Raw genomic sequence first — 23,197 nt, forward strand, 5'->3', positions numbered from 1 at the left:
GGAGGAGATAATTAGAAAACAAGGAGGAGTCACCCACCAGTCAGGACTGCCCCTAAGGTGCCCTGAGCTGAGGTGACCCCTGCCTTTAGAAATCCTCCATCTTGAGATTGGGAGATTCCCCCAATAGGATTCGGGGTGTGCCCCCCTCCCCTCATGGATAAGGCACAAAGAGGGTGTAGTCACCCTCCAGGACAGTAGCCATTGGCTACTGCCCTCCTGACCTAAACACACCCCTAAATCTAGTATTTAGGGGCGACCCAGAACCCAGGAAATCAGATTCCTGCAACATACACAAAGAAACCCCTGACCTGAAAGCCCTGCAGAGACGACGGAGACGACAACTGACTGGCCCCAGCCCTACCGGCCTGTCTCCTGACTCAAAGAACCTGCACAGCGACGCATCAGACAGGGACCAGCGACCTCTGAAGCCTCAGAGGACTGCCCTGAACCAAAGGACCAAGAAACTCTCGAGAATAGCGGCACTGTTCAAAAACAGCAACAACTTTGCAACTTTCTTGCAACTTTTAAAGAACTCACTCTTCCTGCCGGAAGCGTGAGACTTCACACTCTGCACCCGACACCCCTGGCTCAAGCTCCAGAGAACCAACACTGCAGGGAGGACTCCCAGGCGACTGCGACCTCATGAGTAACCCGAGACGACCCCCCTTGACCTCCACAGCGACGCATGCAGAGAGGATCCAGAGGCTCCCCCTGATCGCAACTGCCTGGAACAAAGAGCCCGATGCCTGGACCAAGCACTGCACCCGCAGCCCCCAGGACCAGAAGGAACCAACCTCCAGTGCAGGAGTGACCATCAGGCGACCCTCTGCCTAGCCCAGTCGGTGGCTGGCCCGAGAAGCCTCCCTGTGCCCTGCCTGCACCGCTAGAGTGACCCCCAGGTCTCTCCATTGATTCCTATTGAAAACCCGACGCCTGCTAAGCACACTGCACTCGGCCGCCCCTGATTGTGTTTTGTGTGCCTACTAGTGTCCCCCCCAGTGCTCTACAAAACCCCCCTGGTCTGCCCTCCGAAGACGCAGGTACTTACCTGTTGGCAGAGTATGGAACCGGAGCACCCCTGTTCTCCATAGGCGCCTGTGTGTTTTGGGCCCTCGTTTGACCTCTGCACCTGACCGGCCCTGTATTGCTGGTGCGGTGACTTTGGGGTTGCCTTGAACCCTCAAAGGTGGGCTGCCTATGCCCAGGAAACTGAACTTGTAAGTGCTTTACTTACCTCAGAAACTTAACCAATACTTACCTGCCCCAGGAACTGTTGATTTTTGCAGTGTGTCCACTTTTAAAATAGCTTATTGCCATTTTAACTAAAACTGTGTATGTTACTGCTCTAATTCAAAGTTCCTTACTTACCTGTGTGGAGTACCTTGCATTTTATGTATTTACTCCAAATCTTGAATCTTGTGGTTCTAAAAATAAATTAGGAAAATATATTTTTATGGATAAAAACTATTGGCCTGGAGTTAAGTCTGAGTGTGTGTTCCTCATTTATTGCCTGTGTGTGTACAACAAATGCTTAACATGACCCACTGATAAGCCTACTGCTCGACCACACTACCACAAAATAGAACATTGGAATTATCTAATTTTGCCACTATCTTACCTCTAAGGGGAACCCTTGGACTCTGAGCACAATATCTCTCACTTTGAGATAGTATATACAGAGCCAATTACCTACAAGTGGTGATTGGACTTTGGCCAGGGGACTTAGGAGAACGTCAACCCTGCAACCAGGAACCCCTCACCATCTTCGTGGACTGAGTAACTGTTGTGTTTTGTGTTTTGTTATAAAAGTCTATCTAATTGTAATATGTCTTTATGGAATGTATCAGTTGGAATTTCGATGACCTCACAGATTCTGAGCTGGAAGTTGCCTTGTGACTCGGTGGCTGTGAGGACGTTGGTGTTGACGATGAAATAAATCTTTGTGTTCGAGTCATACAAGTTTCCTGGATTTTCTCTTATTTCGGTGGAGGATACAACATCTTTTGGCGACGAGCTGGTCAACACCATTCGAACCTATGCGACCTCATCTACTTCTTCGTGTCCTTGCAGCCTTTCGTTCTGTTACTTATTTAAACTGTGACGTTTCTGGCATCCTTTATTGGGAGACTTTTCACTCGATGATTGCGGTAACATTTTGATTGCCATTTTTCTCTGTTTTGCACTTGCTCGCAACATTAGTTTGTTGCCAGGTAACGGACGCCACGTGGAAGAGTGTGGCAATCTGTTACCTAGTTACGGATCCACGAGAGCTTACGGCATCTGGACGCGTGCATTTCCGGCTCGCTACACTGTTTGGTTGCTAAGTAATAGACGCCACGTTTGCACGTCTTCTATTCTTGAAAGCTTGGATGTGTGCGGCAAATTGTTACCGTCGACAGATGAGTCAGATTTCCGGCTGTGGTGAACTTTGACGATTCAGAATTTTTGGTTTTTCTGAAACTTTGTTCAACTGTACGTGAACTATACATGTCAAGGACTCACTGTAGTCTCTAAGGAACGGCACGGCTCAGTGGTTGCTGAGACATAATCAGTTGGATCCTCACCGAGGATTCACTCAACCTTACTGCTGTGTTTCATCACTGTTACTTACATTACTTTACTTATTTCAGCATTTTGCAACTGTTATCCTTTGATGTTATTGGGTTTTACATATGTCCCATGCAGTTTATATACATTCTGATTGGCGGTTGATCTGATTTCTTCCTCACATTTTGTTTTTGACGGATTTATCTTAGCGGATTTGCACTGCGCTTCGCACGCTCATACTCAGCTGTTTGCCGTTTTATTTTTATTTTTTTATTTTTACTTTCATGATGCAAACAGCTAATTTACCATTGGCATTTCTTCTTGAACCTGGCATCCCTGTGATAAGGTGGCAGCATTGGTTTAAATCCTTTGAGAGCTACTTGGTTGCGATTGATGGGGTTAACTTTTCTGCTGCTCGCAAGAAGGCGATTTTGTACAATTGCCTTGGCACAGAAGGGCAAAGAATTTTCGACCATCAACCCCAGGCGCAACCTTTTGCCATTGGTGATTGGGACGTGTTCACCGAAGCTGTGAGAAGATTAGAAAATCACTTCAAGGATGACCTTAACATTATTGTTGAGAAACACAAATCTTTCACACAGAAACAATTTCAGCATGAATCAATTGACAGTTTTGTAGCTGAACTTAGAATTTTAGCGTCTACTAGCGAATTTGTAGGTCCTTTGGACCAGTATCTCAGAGATCAACTTGTTGTTAATTGTTTTGATTCAAAAATTCAAGAAAAGATCTTATGTTGCAGGGACCCAACGTTGAATGAAACATTAGAAATTGCTAGAGGGATCGAACGTTCTGTGCTAGCCTCCAAAGAATTGGGTAAAATGAGAGGTTCACATGTTGAAGATGTTTGTTTGGTATCACAGAAATCCAAAACAGTGATATCTACTACCCCGGATTTGAAAAAGAACAATACCAAAAGGCTTTTGTGTTTCAGGTGTGGCTCTAATTCACACTTGGCAAATTCCCCTAATTGTCCAGCTTTAGGGAAGGTGTGTATGAAGTGTAAGAAGACCGGCCATTTTGCTCGAGTGTGTAAACAAGCTCAAAAGGTGATGTTAGTTGAACAACAACAATTTGTTGAGAGGCAAATGGACGAGTGTGGTGATTTGCATCTGTCCAAAAAGTGTGTTCTGATGGTTGATGATGCGTCCAATTGTAAGTCTGGTTTTAAGCGTTCCAAGGATCCTATATGTGAAGTCATGATTGGAGAAGTTAAGTTGAAAGTTATCGTGGATTCAGGTTCACCCATAACGATAGTATCTGACGCAAATTATCATTCCTTTTGGAGAGACTTCCCTTTATCTGCTCCTGATATAAAAACAGTAGCATTTGATGGTCAAGAGATTGACATGTTGGGGTACTTTATTGGTATGATTGGTTACCAGCACAAGAACATTGACACTAAAGTGTATGTAGCCAAGAGAGGGTACAATATTTTGGGGTGGAAGGATCAGGGGCGGTTCGGTATGGTGCTTAGGCCAGGGACCGAACAACCCATTACGTTAGTGGAGAAAGTGGAGGTAAAACTAGATTCCATCCAGGATGTTCTTATCAAACACTCTGAGGTTTTCGGTAATAAGCTTGGCTTGGTGAAGGGGTATGAACACAGAATAATTCTTAAACCGGATGCTGTTCCTGTTGTACACAAAGTACGTAATGTGCCTTTGAGTGTCAGGGGGATGTTGAAAGAGCATCTGCGTGAGTTATGCAAAGAAGGGGTTATTGAACCAGTTGACTCTTCACAATGGGTGTCTCCAATTGTAGTCGCGGTTAAGAAGACTGGAGAGTTGAGGTTGTGTATAGATTTGAGGTCTTTAAACAAAAACATTTTGGTTGATTGTTTTCCTTTGCCCAAAATTCAAGACTTAATTGGATCGCTTAGGGGGAATGAAGGTTTTCTCTACCATTGACCTCAGGTCTGCCTATCATCAAGTAGAGTGGAGTAAGGATTCCCGTTCACTTACCACATTTATTACCCCGTTTGGGGCTTTTAGATTTTTGCGAATGCCCTTCGGTTTAGCTTCTGCGGCGTCCGTGTTCCAGAAACTTATGTTTCAGTTGTTTGGTGACATACAGGGTGTTTTGGCTTACCAGGATGACATTCTAATAGGTTCGGAATCTTTTCAAGATAATGTGCTCATGTTGGACAGAGTTTTGGGTATTCTGAATGACCACGGGATTACGGTTAGGAAGGACAAGTGTAAGTTTATGGTGGACTCAGTTGAATATTTAGGTCATGGAATTTCTTCACAAGGCATTCTTCCCAAAAGAGATTTGTTACTGGCTATTGAAAGTTCCCCTGCACCTAATAATAAAGACCAGGTGAGGTCCTTTTTGGGTCTTTGAGAGTACTACTCACGTTTTGTGCAAAACTTTGCGTACTTGTCGGAGCCGTTAAGAAGGATTTTGAGGAAGGGGGAGAAGTTTTCATGGCTGGAGGAGCAGGAGCAGGCTTTTTCCACGCTTAAGTCTCTCATTGTACAGGCTCCTGCTCTTCATCCCTTTGATGAGGATCTACCTTCAGTGATTACTGTGGAGGCAAGCGGTGTTGGTTTGGGAGCTATTCTGAGTCAGATGGAGAAAGGCAAAGAGCATACAGTCGCATTTGCATCTAGACGACTATCGGAAGCTGAGATGAATTATAGCACGATTGAGAGGGAGGCTTTGGCTTGTGTCTGGGGAGTTAATTATTTCTCAACGTATGTTTGGGGAAGGGAGTTTACGCTAGTCACGGATCACAAGCCATTGGTCTATCTTTGGAACGACAAAGTCTTTAATAAAACCAGTCCTAGGCTAACCAGATTGTTAGCCAGGTTGTACGAGTTTAATATGAAGGTGAAGCACATTGCAGGGTCAAATAACTGCAGAGCAGATTTTCTGTCTAGGTGTCCTGTGAGTAGCACTAGGATTGAGAAACAGTCAGTCGATGAAGATATCGTGGTAGGAATGATTGATGGTATTTTTGCAGCTGGTGAAGTCATTTCTAGGCCAGTTTGGAAGGAGGCGGTAAGCAAAGATAAATCTTTACTTCTCCTTAAGAAGTATATTCGTGAAGGTTGCCCAACGGGGGGAGTTTCGGACACAATGAAATCTTACAGCAAGGTCAAGGAGGAGTTAAACGTGGAAGATGATTTAGTTTTGAGAGGTGATCGTTTGATTCCTCCCAGCGAGCTAAGGCTCAAATTAATAAAGTTGGCTCATCAAGTGCGTGTTGGTATTACTGGTACGAGAAGGCGTTTACGTTTATATTATTGGTGGCCAAGTATGGACTCAGAGGTGGAAGTAGTGATTAAGAATTGTTGTAGTTGTAGAGTGGCAGATAAAAGTTTGCACACCAGGGAGGTGCTTTTGTGTTCTGTACCCTTCCTTGACAAGCCATGGCAGAAGTTGGGCTTGGATTTTATGGGTCCGTTAAAGAGTTTGCAATGACGGGAAAAAATATGTATTGGTTGCAGTGGATTATTTTTCTAAATGGGTATCGTATCAATTTTTAAGAGAACCGAATACCACCAGCGTGATTGATTTTTTGAAGGAGATTTTTCATTGGGAGGGGATTCCTGAGTTTTTAGTCACTGACAATGGTGTACAATTTATCTCACATCAGATGGTGAACTTTTTAAGGAAATGTAACATAAAGCATCTTACTACTGCTTTATATAGCCCGCAAGGCAATGGATTAGTGGAAAGGGTGAACAGGTTGATCAAGGAGACCATTCAATTGGCTGTTAGTTCTGGGAATAACGTGCAGGAAATGGTTTCAGAAAGAATCTGGAGCTATCACAATACGCCACATTCTTCTACAGGTGTTACTCCTTTTGCGCTTTTGAAAGGCAGACACTCTGGCAATGAACTCTCTCCTGAGTGGGTGGTGCAGGAAACTTTGGGGAGTGATACAAGCGTTGACTTCAGTCAAGTAAAAGATAACGTAGAGAGACATCAAAGTAGGAGCAAAAGGAGATATGACAACCTCAAGAGAGTTAAGGTGTTTCCATTTGCTGTCGGTGATGCAGTTAAAGTGAAGAAACCTCAAGGAAAAAGGATGGGAGTTTCTAGTTTTTTTCCTATCACTAAGGTTATTAGAGTGTCTAAACATTCTGTTATGGTGGAAGGAGGAAAATGGTGGAGCATGAGGAATGTGGTGAAGGTGGCTTGTCCGGTTCCAGAGGTGAATAAAGGGTTGTCTGATGTTTGGGTTGGTGGAGATATTGGTGTTAATGTAGGTGATGGTAGTACCTTTGAGAGGAGTGTGTGTGAGGAAGCGAGGCAAGGTGGAGTCCTTCAGGAAAGAGATTCTGGAGCGCTCTCAGGGAGTTCAGAAGGCGACATACGGGGTGATGGAGCATTGGATGTTGGTAGTAGTACTCAATCTGCCTGCGTTTTGGATAAAATTGAGAGGGCTAAGGGAGGTGTTATTCAGGGGGATACAGGGGAGGTGTTGGATAGGCCAAAAAGGATTGTGTCTAAACCAAAGTATCTAAATCAATATGTTATGTATTGAGGGTGGTCATATTTTAATTTGCGGTTTGGAGTTTTTTTTTATTTATTTGGGGTTACCTTGTTAAGGGGGAAGATGTGTTGTGTTTTGTTATAAAAGTCTATCTAATTGTAATATGTCTTTATGGAATGTATCAGTTGGAATTCCGATGACCTCACAGATTCTGAGCTGGAAGTTGCCTTGTGACTCGGTGGCTGTGAGGACGTTTGTGTTGACGATGAAATAAATCTTCGTGTTCGAGTCATACAAGTTTCCTGGATTTTCTCTTATTTCGGTGGAGGATACAACAGTAACCCCTGCAGGAAGACCCCTATAGACTGTGTTGCATCCGCAGCATCTGTAGAGAATCTTCAGCATCCTTCACTCCTTCCATCGGGACCGCCCCATAAGGTTCCATTGCAATGCAGATCAAGTGCCTGAAACTGCTGAAGGACTGCTCTCCCTGTGAAGGTAACTGTTCTTGGGGACTTTGCTGGTCTCCTTGACTAGTTCCCTACTGAAGTTAGTGGCCCCAAGTGCTTTTATCCCACTACATTGATACTTACCTAAGTTTTCTTTGAAAAGGTTTCCAAGTTTCCAATTTGTTGACTTTGCCAAGGCTTCTCTGTGGTTGAGTGAAATCGCACTGATTTATTCTTTCTTGTAAGATCTATATCGCCACAACTCTCCGGTGGATCTTTTTCGTTCTAGTGTCTAAATTGTTATAAAATACAGCCTATTTTGTATAAATTGGTGTCGGATTTCTTGAGTGTCGTGTTGATTTCTTCTTCAGTTGTTTTGGTGCTGTTTAAAATGCTTAACGCTTGCTCCTCTGTGTAAACCTTGCTGCTCAGTGCCACCGCTACCCAGGGTTGAGCTGAGGATCTGACAGAGGAAACCCAGGGGTCCTAAAGGAGTTGCTAGTGTATTACACGAAGAGGGTGCCTAACCACAGCACATAATACACCCCATTTCCTCACAGAGCATCTGTCTAATGCCTCTTTTCTAGGGTGAATGTCCACACAAAAGCACATTCCTTTTTTGTGTACTGAATGTGCTTGAGGTGTAACACTATGGTATACATGAATACATCTGACAAGCCATCCTGCCTAACCATCCTTAAGTATATGAAAGCCATGATGAAACAGTGTGAAAAGCACAAAGATGTGTCTTTTCTGAATAGCATGACATCTGCCCACACAGTACATGATGGCTCTTTGGACATCTAATTTGTGCAGAATGTTTTCAGCTAGCAATTGTGTGAGCTGAAAAAAATAAACTAAGATAAATCTATAAACTAGTTGACATTAAATGGTGAGAACTTTTGGCAAGAAACGTGGGTTTGTGCATACTACTTCCTTCTCTTTAGGTACCTCCATAAAAGCTGTTAAATTGATAAATGATGAAGTTCATGTATTGTTTCGAGGGAGGTGATAGATACCAGAAAGGCTACCTTCTATGAAAGAAACTGCAGAGGACCCACGTGCATTGCTCAAAATGAGCTTCCATGAGTCTCGCAAGTAAACTGTTAAGGTCCCAAAAGAGGACAGGATGCATTTTTGGTGGGATTACCCTTTTAAAATTGTTCCAAAAAGCTCTAGTAACAAAAGCTTCAACTATTGATCGATGTTCTCCATTTTGCAGGTAGGCTGCTATGGCGACAACAGAACATTTATAGAAGTAGACTACTCCTGAATATTGTAAGTGAGGAAGAAAACAAACTATGTTGTATGGTGGCCTCTAAGGGTTGAATCTGGTGATCAGAACAATAAACCATCCAACATCTTCATTTAGCTGCATATTATGCACGAATAACAGGTTTTCTACCTTCGAGTTTGCATGCATTATTTTGATAACAGCAAGTCACCAAATTCTAAACTCTCAGGTGCCAAACTGCAAGACTGATTTGAGAATTGGATGCATGGTGGATGCTGGGGCAATTATCTTCAGTGTTAATGATGCTCAACACATTTTCTGCACCACATAATGAGTAGGAGCTGGGAAAAAACATAGGCAAACATCCCTGACCAAATAATTCACAGAACATTCCCCACGCACAGCATGCGTGGATACATGACAATGATATTGTGGCGTTTTGGGTTATGACACTTGCCAAGCAAATCTACAGTTGAAGGTTCCTAGCGTTGGAAAATATCGGTTTAGTTTCTTGATGCTCCCAGTCATTGTCAAATTCTGGTAGCTGTTCTGCTAACAAGTGTGTTCTATTGTGCAACGCCAAATTTCATGAGCCAACACTGCCAACACTGCTGGTCATGTGGCCTCCTCCAATTGTTTCTGTAGGTAGAGCAAAGTGGTCACGTTGTCTGCGCATATTAAGACAAATTTGTCCTCAAACAAAGTGATAAATGGTCGAAGAGCTAGCTGAACTGCTCTACATTCTAACACACTGGCCATAGTTTATCTACTGTGATGGTCTTAATATTGATTTGTGATGTAAGATGGTCTGAGTTGTATGTGTACTGTACTATAATGTTTGAAACTGAATTTAAAGAAAGTTCTAACACAATGATGTGTATGGTTTGCCTCTGAGCTGCTCCTTGTCCTTGAACTGTAAGTGAGCTCCACAACCTGTAAAGGAGGCATCTTCATTTATGGTCACCTGCAGCTGGGAATCTAGACAATCTGCTAGTAAGAAATTGTCGTTGTTCCACCAGAGCAGCTTGTGCTGTACACTGGGTTTCTCCAGTTTCTCCCACTTTCTGGTTGTATGGCTAGAATGCTGGATGTGCAACCTTGTGTGAGGTACTAACTCAAAACACGAATCCATCTTTCCTAACAGTGTCATTCTCAAAGAGGAAGTGATGTATGGTAAAGGGAAATCACCTTTGAAATGCCATAACTCACTCTCAGCTGGAGTAAGCTTTTTGCTGTAACGGAATTGTGTTCCTGTCAGAGACCCCTTGGTTTGTTGTGACATAGAGGTGTTTTTTATTGCATTGTCTGTAAACACCAGTTTGTATAGAAGCTGAATGACTTGCGCATGGGAAAGGCTTTGCATGTGACATTTGCCCTTAACCTGCCAATCGTTTAGGTATAAGGAAATATGTTCGTCTGGCTGTGTCTCAAATAAGCCACCACCAATGCTAAGAATTGTGTAATTCTAAATAGTACTTATATAGTGCTTACTACACCTGGTGAAGCATTCACCAAAATGGCGTTGTATATTGAGCCTAGAGTCTTGGTGTGATCCCTTTGTATACAGAGGTCACAGACCTTGTTTTTGCCTGGTGGTAAGGACCTGCTATTGCAAAAGCAGCAAAACAGTGTTCCCGATCCCCTTCCCCTAAAAAAGTAATTCTCACACGACATGCTCCTTGGCCCTCGACTTGATAGGTACTGTTTTTGTCTCTGTTGGTTATGTTTAGTGCAGTGTTCGATGCTGCAAAGTTCTCCAGCTGTCCAGCATTGACATTTTCAACGTGTTGATTGCAAAGGTGACAGAAAATGTGAAGCACACCACAGTCCAAAAAAGAACACCTGAATTTAAGTCACTGGTATGGTGCCTTGTGGGATTCAGAGGAGGTACTACGAGTCATTGGATCCCAACACTAGATGTCCGAGTGTACTCCGCATGTGGACTACAGCTATACATGGTGTAAATACATTTCATATCAAATATAGCCCATTAGTAAAACTTTAGATTCTTAGGGCACATTTCCTAGAATAAATTGTTTACAGATAATTCCGAGACAAAACCACTGATCAATACATTACATATAGGAAGCAACATTTTCTTGCACATTTAAATTAGATCTTCGAAACATAGGAAGAGACTTAAACAGAGACAAGAGAACATCAATGACCCGTATGCACCCAACCTGGCTACTGCCCCTGTTCTGGACTCTCTAGCATTCCTCACTTTACGAGACTGGTGCAGTGGGACGCGCAGAAGGGTCTAAGACCTGCGCTTTAGCAGCACTGACCTCTGTGGCGTAGAGTATGTCAATGATCTTGGACAGGACGCCCGCGTTCTCGCTCTCGTGCTCCTGGCAGATGAGCTCGATGTCTCTCAGTTTACTGAAGTAGAAGTCTCGCTCCTTCTCGAGGCCGTCCACTGTCAGTTTCAACTCCAGGAGCTGCATGGCGTGAAGAGCGGGGCAAGCATGGCATTAGTCTCGTTACTGCACATCTTTGTCTCACATGAATAAGAGCATCTGAGCAGTGGCTAACGCTCCCCACACTTAGCAAGGAGTCTGACACTTTCAGAAGCAGCGGTCCTGACCCACCGCAGAGGCGAGAGTCAGACAAATACACCAAGGACTGCGCTTCACTCCCAAGGTTCCACTGCCAAATAACCCCTTTAAAGAACATACATATACGCATATATATATCATTGTATTCTTCAATTTTTTCACTTTTGGATATCAGTCTATCAGCCCAGCCAAGGCGGTTTGTCCGTTTGCTAACAGCTCGGGCAGCAGCAATCACGCACTACACGCATCCCCAGATCACATCCGCGCGGGACAATGCCATCCGGAACTGTTATGTTAAGAAGAGGTCCTTTTAATGAACGAAAAGCGTTGGATGGGCTTATACGCGGGTAATGAAAAGAGGAAAATAGAAATGGAAGAATAAAATTAAATATATTTTTACAGCGGCCTGGAACTGCACATTATTGGATGGACCCCTTGTGAACTGAAATGAAGCCACAACATCATGAACTGTTTGAAAAACAACGAATGTTAATGTCATAACATGAATAATAATCAGAGATGGATTAAAGTACAGTTTGAAGGGACTATGGAGTTATATCACACCGGTTTCAACATATACTTACGATAAAAATAGTTATTTGTATTTTATTAAAAGATTTATTTCCAAAGCAAATATTCTATCAAATGGTGATCCAAATATCTGAAAACTGTAATACTGACTAGCAATGTCTTTCTGTTTTGTAGGTTGCGCTTGAGTGAGCTATCAAGATGGGGTGGAAAAATTATAAATCTTTAAAAATAAAATAAAAAAAAACACTGTGAGACTAAAAGTTTTTACGTTTCAAAAACATGCACTGATTTTTAATACCTAGAGTACAATTTAAAGAAACGTTACTTACGTGCAATTCTAATTCTTCCCCGTGGGTATTCTCTCTGAATTCAGAAAACACAAGTGAGGTTAGGAGCACTACTTGAGACAACATGGCCGAAGAAGACCAAATCTACTACCTTTTTAAAGGCATCCTACCAATCGAAATGCCAACATGACAGTGCATGAGGCTGAAACACCCGCATAAAAACATTCTGAGGAAAAATAAGAGTAAAATATAGAACCCTAACTAATGAAAACTCTGTAATTCAGTGCAAGCTAATCCTACACCTTGAAGAACTTTGGAAAACTGCAGTATGAACTCATGCCAAGTAGTCCCAGGCAGTTCATGTTTTGGAGAATGGAGAAGATAGAGTAATCGCGTCCAATAACTGTGCAGCCGGAGCGTTTATGATTTCGAAGATTATACCCTTGGTAAGGCGTGTTACACTTCTCCTAAGAACTAACAATACTTCTAAGCTGTACGGACAGGTTAATGGTTTACAAAGATGTGTTTGGCCTTACGAATCTCTTATCTATATAAGAAAGTATGTCCCTTTAAATATCCATGGTACGAGGGAAAGGATTAAAGAACAGTCCGCATGGAATAATCTGCTTAATGTGAAGATCAGAATGACCCTGCGTAAACCAAGATGTACGGTCCTTGGCTGAGAATGAATGGAGAGATGCAACAAAGCCCCCCTCAAGAACTGCTGGTTTCAACTCGCATGCGCTTCTTACAGTTCAGCCATCTTCATGGCATATGCAGCACTAGCGAACGGTTGTGGAATGTGGGTCGAAGCCAACCCTAAAATGCCCGAGATACTAGACTACAACTGGGAGCGTCTTTCATGTCACACGGGGATGTTTCATCACTTGAATGTACTCGCACACTTTTAGCGATAGTGTTGTTACCGACTGAGTTCACAGCAAAATCTGCCACCCTATGGATTATGGACGGCATGGCTCGGTCCTGACGCACCGTACATGTTAATTGATTTCCTGCGGACCAAGCGACATACTGCAAGGAGGAGATCAGACGGATCATCCATCAGAGGGGAACAGCGTCAATGAATGTATTACTGCTCCCAGGTAGATATTGGCCCATGGTAGGATTATTATTAGGTCATGAACAATTGTTAATAGGTAAATGGATGTTTGAATGTGTTACGGAAATCTAGAAGTGAACTTGCTTGCAGTCTTTATCCTTTCCTTTGTCCTGCTTTTTATACTGTGGTTATGAAAAACAATAAAAGTGGTTTATAAAAAAACCAAAGAAAAGAATACGGAGAAGATCTATGATTAGCAGGCCCAGCTCTCCACCTACCTCTGCTGATGCTCGGCCAGCTCCAGGATCTGCATTCCTCCAGGCCCTCTGTCCTCTGCTGCACTCTTCCGGCTTCAGCGCCACTCTCTTCTCGAGCCTCTTTCTGCTCTCTTTCCTGCCCTTTCTGCTGCTCCTGCTCTCCTTCCCGCCCTTTTTGCTGCACCTGCTTCCACCCGTCCCCCGCTGGTTTTCCTTACTTTCCACTTTAGTCTTTTCCCTATTGCTTCGTTCTCACCTTCATCCTTCATTCTTTTTTGCTCTTTTTGATTTTTCTATCCTCTTTGGGCCTTTTTAGACGGCTTTTGCTGCTGTCCCTTTTTGCACTTTTCTCGCTCCATTATCCTGCTCCCACCACCTCCTCCTCCTCCTCCTCCTCCTCCTCCTCCTCTCCTTCCCTGCCTTTTCGCCAGCCCAGCTCACTACCTCCCGGTTCCCCTCCAATCTCCCAGGACTTGCTTAGTGGCAGGCGTGCCGCTGGCAAGCCCGTATGCGCCAATCCACGTCCAGCGCCAGGAACTGTGGTCCAACTACCACCCAAAGCTACACTTCTACTGTCCTCGACTCAACCACATTGCCACCACACTGCACCACACTCCATGGTAGGACCTTTCACCTGCACCATCAGCCACTTCACCTGCCACAATATGAACACCCCCAACCCCTCTCAGCAACACCCGGCCCACCTGACACGCAACACTAGTTATCTGCCACCAGCTCACATGCACCCTTCTTAACACTAGCTCACTCAGCAAACATGCCATCAAGGTCTGGGACCTTATCGACACTCTTGCGCCTAACATCATCTTCCTAACCGTGACCTGGCCCAACACCACGTCAGCCCTGGCATCACCACCACCATACCAGCAGGATACAGAATCACCCACTGCGACTGCATCAATATGACAGGTGGAGGAATCACTAGCATCCACAGAAACTCCAACAAATACACCACATCCATGGATGATACCATCCCAACAATGGTACACCAACGACAACTTCACCAACTACTTGGCCATGGTAGTAGACTGGATGAATATCAATTACCTGCAGTTCAACTCTGACAAGACAGAAGTTCTGGTCTTTGGCAACAAGATCTCTACATTGGACTTCACAGCTAGGACCAACACCCACAGCCACAGACCACGCAAAAAATCTAGGGATCATCCTGGACAACAAGCTCAACATAATGGCTCAAGTTAAAGCAGTGTGCACCTCCTGCTTCCACATCCTATGCATGCTGCGAAAAATCTTCAAATGGTTGCCTAAGAACACCAGTCCGACAGTCCCACAAGCACTCAATACCAGCAGGCAGGACTAAGGAAACACTCTTCATGCCCGAATCTACAAATAAACTCCAGCCCATCCAGAACATCGGCTGCCAGACTCATACTTGACCTCCCCCGCCACACCCACATCACACTGCACCTCAGGAAGCTTAACTGATTCCCCATTCACTAACACAGCCGATTCAAACTTCTCACGCACACATAAAAAGTCCATTCACTGCGACCTCAAACCACCTTCTGCAACCTCATCACCGATTTCATTGCCCCCTCACCATCATCTCGAAGGACAACAAGTTCCTGGGCAACCTCAACTTCCAACTAAACGACATAACCAACCTTAACTCCACCAACCTCCTCTAGAGCATGAAGAAAATCAGCCTCACTCAAATCATACACGACCATACGAACATCACAGGACACATGCTCAACCCTATATTCACCTCTAGCGACTGCATCAAATACAGCCACACCACCGAACTCCCATGGACCGACCACTCATTCGTCCACTTCATCATCACAACTCTCATGTCCCCCACGCCCTACCCCCCAACACACAAAACCGAATGCCACCCACTGCAGCTGGAACAAGGCCTTATAGACCGAATGGACCAACACCCTCACCCTGTCTAAACACCACAAAAACGTGAACTGGGATATCATAAGCTTCAATGACTGGATCACTAACTGCACTGACATTGACGCCCCCATCAAGAACAAGAAACACTGAATATGCACCAAGCAAGCCAGCTGGTACACTGAGGAGCTCAGGACAGGCAAGCGTCACTTCAAGAGAAGGTGGCACACCAAACACCCAGCTGACAGAACCACCTACAAACTAGCACCCAACCTATACCATCGCCAAGTATGTGAGACAAAAGAAAAAGCCCTGGCATTTTGCATCAAAGCTAACCCCAACAACAGTAAGGAGCTCTTCTGCATAGTCAAGGTATTCATCAACCCCACAACGGTGATAAGCATCATCTCTTACTCTCAGGACCTATGCTACAGCCTTGCAGATTTCTTCCATGACAAAATCTCCACAATCTACAAAAACTTCAAACCCTCAGCTCAAGCCTGAACACTTTTTCAGAGGCCATACCTCCATGCACACGACTATCCGAATGCTAACCACCTGGATCCACCTCTCTACTCAAGACACCATCATAAAATTCATTAACTCAGGGCCCCCATCAGACCCATGCCCCCACCACATCTTCAATCTGGGAGGATCCAGGATCAGCCTTGAACTTTCCACCCTATTCAACACGCCACTTAGTTCTGCCACCTTCCCAGAAAACTGGAAGCAAGTAGACATCAAACCCCTATAGAAAAAGATTTCAGCAGATCCCAACAAACTCAGCAACTACAGACCCATCTTCCTGCTCCCTTTCCCGGTGAAAGGGATCAAAAAGTCATCAACTATCAACTCATCATCTACCTGGAGCACAATAACCTCCTGGATGACTCCCAATCTGGATTCTGCAGCAATCACAGCACTATGACAGTCCTAATTGAGGCCACAGACGACATACAGGCCCTCCTCGACAAAGGAGAGACAGCCATCCTTATCCTTCTAAATCTCTCAGCTGCCTTCCACACCGTCTCCCACCACAAGCTCATCGCCAGACTTCACAACATAGGAATCCAAAGACCTGCTCTCAGCTCCTTCCTCACTGAGAGAACACAGCAAATCCACCTTCCACCCTTCACCTCCAAACCAATCATCTGCGGAGTCTCTCAAGGCTCATCACTCAGTCCCACCCTCTTAAACATCTACATGTGCCCCTGGCCAACATAGCCAGATCTCACAGACTTAAGATTATAGCCTACACCAATGACATTCAACTCATCCTCTCCCTCTCTGAAAACTCCACTGCTCCCAGAGCTAACTTCCACCAATGCATGACCAGCGTTGCCCACTGGATGAGGGATAACTGCCTTAAGTTCATCACAGACAAGACTGAAGTCTTGATCTTCAGTAGCAACAACTCTCCCAGGGACACCTCCTGGTGGCTCATAGACCTGGGGCCCACTTCAACCCCAGCTGTGCACGCCAGGAATCTCTATCATCCTGGACAGGAAACTCACCTTGAGGTCCCAAGTCAACACAGTGTCATCCTTCTGCTTCTTCATACTGCACATGTTATTTAAGATTCTGAAGCGGCTTCCCCAAAACGCACCATCCCCCAAGCCCTTGTCACCAGTCGACTAGACTACGGAAATACCCCCTATGTAGGAATTGAGGCCCACCTATTTCAAAGAATACAGACCACCCAGAATGCCGCAGCAAGACTCATCCTGGATCTCCCTTGTCGCACCAACATTACCCCTCCACCTCAAAAACTCCATTGGCTCCTGATTCAGAAGAGATGCCAGCTCAAGCTCGTCACCCACATATTCAAGACACTGCACAACTCCAGATCCACCTACATCAACGCCCGCGTGAGATTCCACAAACCCACCAGACACCTCCACTCTGCATCCCTTGTGCTGGCCCATATCCCCTGCATACAATGCAGTGGAGCAGGAGGATGCTCCTTCTCCTACCTTGCAGCCAAAGCATGTAACAGCCTTCCCTTGCATCTAAGCCCCTTCTCGCCTCTACAGGAGTTCCATAGGATGCTGAAGACCTGGCTCTTCGACTGAGAACCTGGACCCTGCCAGCACCTGGATACCCTCATGGCTGACACGTCACGCTCTACAAGTGGACTGATTGATTAAGCAGTGATGACAAACAAATATACTCTGGGAGAGGAAAACTGTAAACAAGAAAAACAAAGAAGGTGAAGTACTACCATTTCTTCCTTGCATTTTCTTGGGTTTGCGTGGTTGTTTGTACACCATAAGTGCAACCTGTTCCAAGTGAATGCATATGATGATCTTATGGGGCGATTCTTCATCTATTTCAGGATGGCAATATAAATATCAGGCAGTCTCAAATGTCCATACTGCAAGTATGTATTTGGTATCTGCCTAGCACAGACATAGATCAAAGGCAACAGAGCTCTGTACTGGATCAAAGGTAACCATAAAGTAGACAAATGATGGAATAAGTAGCTGGATTGTAGAAGCTATTACTGCATGGTGGTGAGATGTTATAGAAGGAGGTTCATCTTCACTTATTTCCTAAATTGAAGCAGCAGTAGGGCAGTCTTGGTGGAGAAAGAAATGTTTTCTAGATTCTGGGGGAATAGACTGAAAATGCCTTCTGCCTCATTTTTCTAACACCTCTTAGTCTCCAGTCTGACTGTGTCCTGGATTCAGTGTGTGGCCATAGTTAGAGAAGGTGAACTTATCTGCTGGATGTGATGGCTTTGTAAATGATACAGCTGATTCTGAAGACAGGGCAGGTCTAATAAGGGGTGTCCATGCAGTTCCATTAGAATGGGTCAGATATCATCATATATCTTTAGGCCCTGGATGAGAGGTGCTGAAGCATGTGTGACGCCCTTAAAGAGGGCTTAATCTGGAGTGTGGGAGGCTGCAGGACATTGCCAGCAGCCAGATACAAGACTAAGAGGACTTGAATAGCAGTTCTGATGTTGCTTTCACGAAGAAGCTGTTTTATGTTCTTCAGAATGGAAAGCCAGGATGCCCGTTTCTAACAATGTTATACTTGAGGGTGAGATTCGTGTCTAGGGTGAATCGAAGTGACTTGGCATTTGGTAAAAGCTGGGTTTCGAAGCAGTCAAGGTCATTAAATCAAGGTTATGCTATTTCTTGCTTATTTCTGGCAGATAAGTATTGTGTCTTGGTTGGGTGGAGCTTCAGACAGGTGCTGGACATCCAGGTCTATTTGAAACGCAGGAAGTGTTTGAGGCACTGGATGTCTGGAGTGGAAGAGACTTTCAAGTTTTGCATCATTGGCATACTGGTGAATTTTGATGCTGAAATGTGCGAGTAGAGCCCCATAACGCTTTCTTCAGAGATTGAACAGCAGACAGCAAGAACCCCGGGGACTCATCAAGTGATAGGGATCTCTTGGGATCTGGCGGTGAGCATGTGATCAAACCCGCGTCAGTTGGGTAGGCAGGAGCAGAACCACTGAAGGACATTGCCAGTGAATTCCATTCAAGGCTCCAGGGTGTGGGTGAGAATCGAATGATCAACTGTGTCGAATGAAGGTGAAAGGTTCAATAGTATTATGAAGATGGGTCATCCTTGTCTGTGGCTAGGAAGGTGCCAACTAAGATATGTAAGGTAGAGGCCTACATGGTTCAGTATGATCGGAAGCCAGATTGGTAGTTGTGCAGAAGATGGTTAGCACAGATATGATCTTGGAGTTGACCGGAGACTGCTTTTCAGAAGGTCCTGTCAAGGAAGGGCAGGGGAGTGAGGTCATCAGGATACAGTGTAGTTTTTTGTTGTTGTTTTTTTTTAAAGAATTGGGATGACCTCGCCTTTAAGAGCTTCTGGGAAGATGCCTCGAGTGAAGAATGCATTGACAATGAAGGGGGGAGAGAGCTATGATTAAGGATGAAGATAAGACATCTTTTCTTGAGGAAGTTCAATATGTTGGCAAGAACTATAAGAGACAAGGCTTTGATGGATAACTATTGCAAGAATGTACGAGAAGAGGTGAGTGTGAGAGGGGAAGCAGGCTTGATGTATCTTTGTTTTCTGCTTCTCTTGTATTTGTTTCACTGAAGAGGTGGAGGGCATTGCACTTGTGGAGTGTGGGATCAGTGAGTTAGGCAGGGGTAGATGTAGTGCTTAATTGTCTTGTAGAGCATTCTGCTTCTGGTGGTGGTTCTCTGGTGGTGTGCCATAGTACTTTGCTTTGATTGATGTGATGAGCTATCTCTATGTTGCACAAAGGGACTTGACTACCATGAAGTCATCAGGATTTCTGTTTTTTTCATTTTCTTTCCTGTCTGCAAAGCAGCATTTGTTTTCAGCAAGATATTTAGAGCACCAAGGAGCAGAAGCTTTTAGCTTGCACTAGCATGGTAGCTGGGGGGTGTATGTTCACATAGTTTCTAATAAATATGCAGTTTAGAAGGGTATTGTTGGCGGAAGCCGAGTTGGCAGGGGAGAGATTGGTTCAAGCATTAGACTGTTCTTGAAAGATTTTCTGTTATGTGCTGAACTCAGTTCAGCTTCCTGATTGGACACTAAGCGGCCCGATAGGGTTGGTGATGTGGTTGGTCCATTCCAGAGGAATGGGTGGTCTGCAATGGATTTCTCCTGATGTTGGGAAGATGGAATTGAGAACGTGTCTGGCCTTTGGAGTGTATTGGTTGGGTGACGTGTTGTATCACACCGAGTTTGACATTAAGGAATATGTTTTTTTGTTTTTTTTCCTTATGTTGTCTGTGAGGTTGATGTTACCCATGAGGGTGGATGGGTGTGTTGAATGAGTGAGGTTATGTGGAGGCATGTAGATGAGATGGAAGGTGGCAAGTTGCGCAGAGAGAAGAAAGAAGCATGTAAAAAGATTCATGGAGTTCGCTGTCACTTGCTTGCCTAGAATGCAGGACCAGGAGGACTTCTGGATGAGAGTGTGACGTCCTCCCTTCTTAAGTGCATGGTCCACATGATGGATGCTGTTGGTTTTGAGAAAAACATCTAGGGTGTGCGAGGATGTGAGGTGAACCATGCTTCTATGATAAAAAGGTTAAGTCTATGTGAGGTGACTAGGTTTGTGATGTCTGATGCCTGAAGTAAGCATTAATGAGTATAAGATGCAATGGGAGGGTTAGCAGAATGTGTATAAGGTTATGTCAATGTGTTGTAAAAATGCTATGTGAGTGTGTGTTAACTGCATCTTGATAGGATTGGTACGATTAGCAGTATAGTGTGCTGGGTGAGGCACATAATTAGATCTTACCCTATACATTTCAGTGGAACAGGGGCTCTGGCTAAAAGCACTTCCTGGCTGTAATAGGGGTAAAGATGCAATGCCTTAAGGTGTGTTTGCCCTTTGCTGGGGCACCTGGGCAGTGAGATGCCATGAAGAGTTGATGGAAATGAGGAGAAGCCAGGAAGTGCTGCCAGTTCTTTTACAAATGGATGCAGGAAATTACAGTGATGTCACTTCTTGTGGAGATGGATGAAGGGGAATGAAATCCATTTGCCTGGCTTCTTTTAAAGATGGTTTTGTTGGGAAACCAGTGATGTCACTTTCTGTACAGATGGATGCTGCAAAATGAAGTGAGTGATTTCCTGTGGGGACAGATGATGGAGCAAGAACTCAGGAGCCACGCAGCCACGTTCAGCAATGGAAGGTTGGGTTGGAGAATTATGCCAGACATCACAGAGAGCAGATCTGTTCCAATATGAAGTCTCCTGTTGGCAGAAGGGACGTCTGAAGAAACTCAGGATACCACCACTGAAGGTGCCAGTCAAGGGCATTAACAATTATCTTTATTTTTTGGATTATGAACTTGGCAATCACCCTTGAAGAAGCAGAATTAGAGGAAAACTGTAGGAAAATACTCTTAACCAGCTTCCCCAAAGGGCATTCCCCAAGGTATGAGATTCCAAAATCCTGCAGGTGCAAGCACTGCGTATTTCATTTCGTAGGTTGCAAAATTTACTTTGGGCTGATCCCAGCAAGAGAAGAGGTCTTTCAGCACTTCCCATTTAAAACCCATCACTTTTGCTCTGATAAATAGCAACTTATCTAGTTGCTTTTGGGTTCTGTAGAACTGGAAGATGTAATGTAGCCTCTCGCAGCCCCTCGCCAGCATTCAGAAACCTTACTATTTGTTTGGGCTGCTTTGGACAGCCCTTCAGACCTCGTCTCTTCCTGCTTTTTCAAACAGGACATAGAGGACATGTTGTCTACTGCAGAAGAAGAGGGTCATGATTGAGCACTGTGAAGTGAACTTCCCTTAACTTCAACATGTTGATATGTTAGGTCTTTTTGAGACAGTCTATGTGAACAATCCATCATTCCAGACACATTAGTCACCACTTATTGGGAACAAACCATCAAGCGAAAAGGACACCTACTAGAACTTTCTTTTGCCAGCACTATCACTGAAGAGACTGTAGTGCCTTTGCTAACATCTCTACATAGATACCCATTCTCCCGGCTTCACACATTATGGGTCCTTCAAACATTTCTGCAGAGGCCTCATATGCAGCCTGGTTGAAATCATGCTTTCCTTAATTTCAAAGATGGTTTAACCTCTTATCTCTTGGATATCTATTGTACTGCATTAGATGGGCAGAAGAACTAAAAGCCCTGACAATATTCGTCCTGCTCCTCCGCCATTTTGGCTACGCTCCCCAATGCTTCATCCTTTGAAGATTTAGGTAATTTGTTTGAACATAAATCTTTTGCCTTTAAAGTGTCCTGCTCTGCACCGTCCTGTGTCACTTCCTGCACTCTAGACTGGTTATGGCATTAAGTGCTGGCTGGTTTCTTAAGGATGGGTTAAAGAGGCAGTGGCTGAGCCTCGGGCCAGCCAGAAGCTCACATGATCTTCCCAGCATTTTCTGAGGCCTCCGACCTAGTCATGAGAGCACGCAAAGCAGTTTTATTGTGCTGTGTGCCATGCTGATTAGTGGTTAGTCGTGCACTTTGGGTCTCACTTTGATGGTGTGTACGATGGGAATGTATGACAGAATCCCAAATGCCATTACAACGAATGGCTTTCTAACGAAAATGCCTTTACAACGAAAGGCCTTTACAACAAAATTAATGTCAAAGACTCTGCCTTTAGAATGAAAGACTTTACCACGGAAATGTAAGTATTTAACAAGTAAGTACAAACCCTTTTAACATATATATGTACATATACTTTAAAAAAGAAATGTGTGTGTGTGTGTGTGTATATATAGATATATACACACACATATATAGAAAATGTCACTTACCCAGTGTACATCTGTTCGTGGCATGAGACGCTGCAGATTCACATGCTGTGCATATCCCGCCATCTAGTGTTGGGCTCGGAGTGTTACAAGTTGTTTTTCTTCGAAGAAGTCTTTTCGAGTCACGAGATCGAGGGACTCCTCCCATTTTGGCTCCATTGCGCATGGGCGTCGACTCCATCTTAGATTGTTCTCCCCGCAGAGGGTGAGGTAGGAGTTGTGTATATAGTAATAATGCCCATGCAATGGAGTATGTATGTTCACATAATGTGACTAAAAGTATTATATTTACAAATGTACGAGTTTAATTTTTATCAACTTACACCGGCTACAGGCTCCCGGGGAGGTGGGAGGGCGCATGTGAATCTGCAGCGTCTCATGCCACGAACAGATGTACACTGGGTAAGTGACATTTTCAGTTCGATGGCATGTGTAGCTGCAGATACACATGCTGTGCATAGACTAGTAAGCAGTTATCTCCCCAAAAGCGGTGGTTTAGCCTGTAGGCATTGAAGTTGTTTGAAATAAAGTTCTTAGTACTGCTTGTCCTACTGTGGCTTGTTGTGTTGTTAACACATCCACGCAGTAATGTTTATTGAATGTATGAGGTGTAGACCATGTGGCTGCCTTACAGAGTTCTGTCACTGGTATATTTCCTAGAAAGGCCATTGTGGCGCC

The 23,197-nt window shown here is 44.4% G+C and overlaps 1 protein-coding gene across 9 annotated transcripts in view; it reads right to left on the bottom strand.

Moving 5' to 3' along the window:
* MAPRE3 (microtubule associated protein RP/EB family member 3) overlaps positions 1-23,197 on the bottom strand; it is a 664,975-nt gene that overhangs the window by 98,655 nt on the left and 543,123 nt on the right. For all 9 annotated transcript variants that reach the window (XM_069233631.1, XM_069233633.1, XM_069233630.1 and 6 more), the window contains one exon: positions 10,984-11,136. In XM_069233631.1, coding sequence (XP_069089732.1) covers positions 10,984-11,136 — 153 coding nt within the window. The remainder of the gene's footprint in view (positions 1-10,983; positions 11,137-23,197) is intronic.

This window comes from Pleurodeles waltl, chromosome 5 (genome assembly GCF_031143425.1).
Source record: "Pleurodeles waltl isolate 20211129_DDA chromosome 5, aPleWal1.hap1.20221129, whole genome shotgun sequence".
In the NCBI taxonomy this organism is placed as follows: Eukaryota; Metazoa; Chordata; class Amphibia; order Caudata; family Salamandridae; genus Pleurodeles; species Pleurodeles waltl.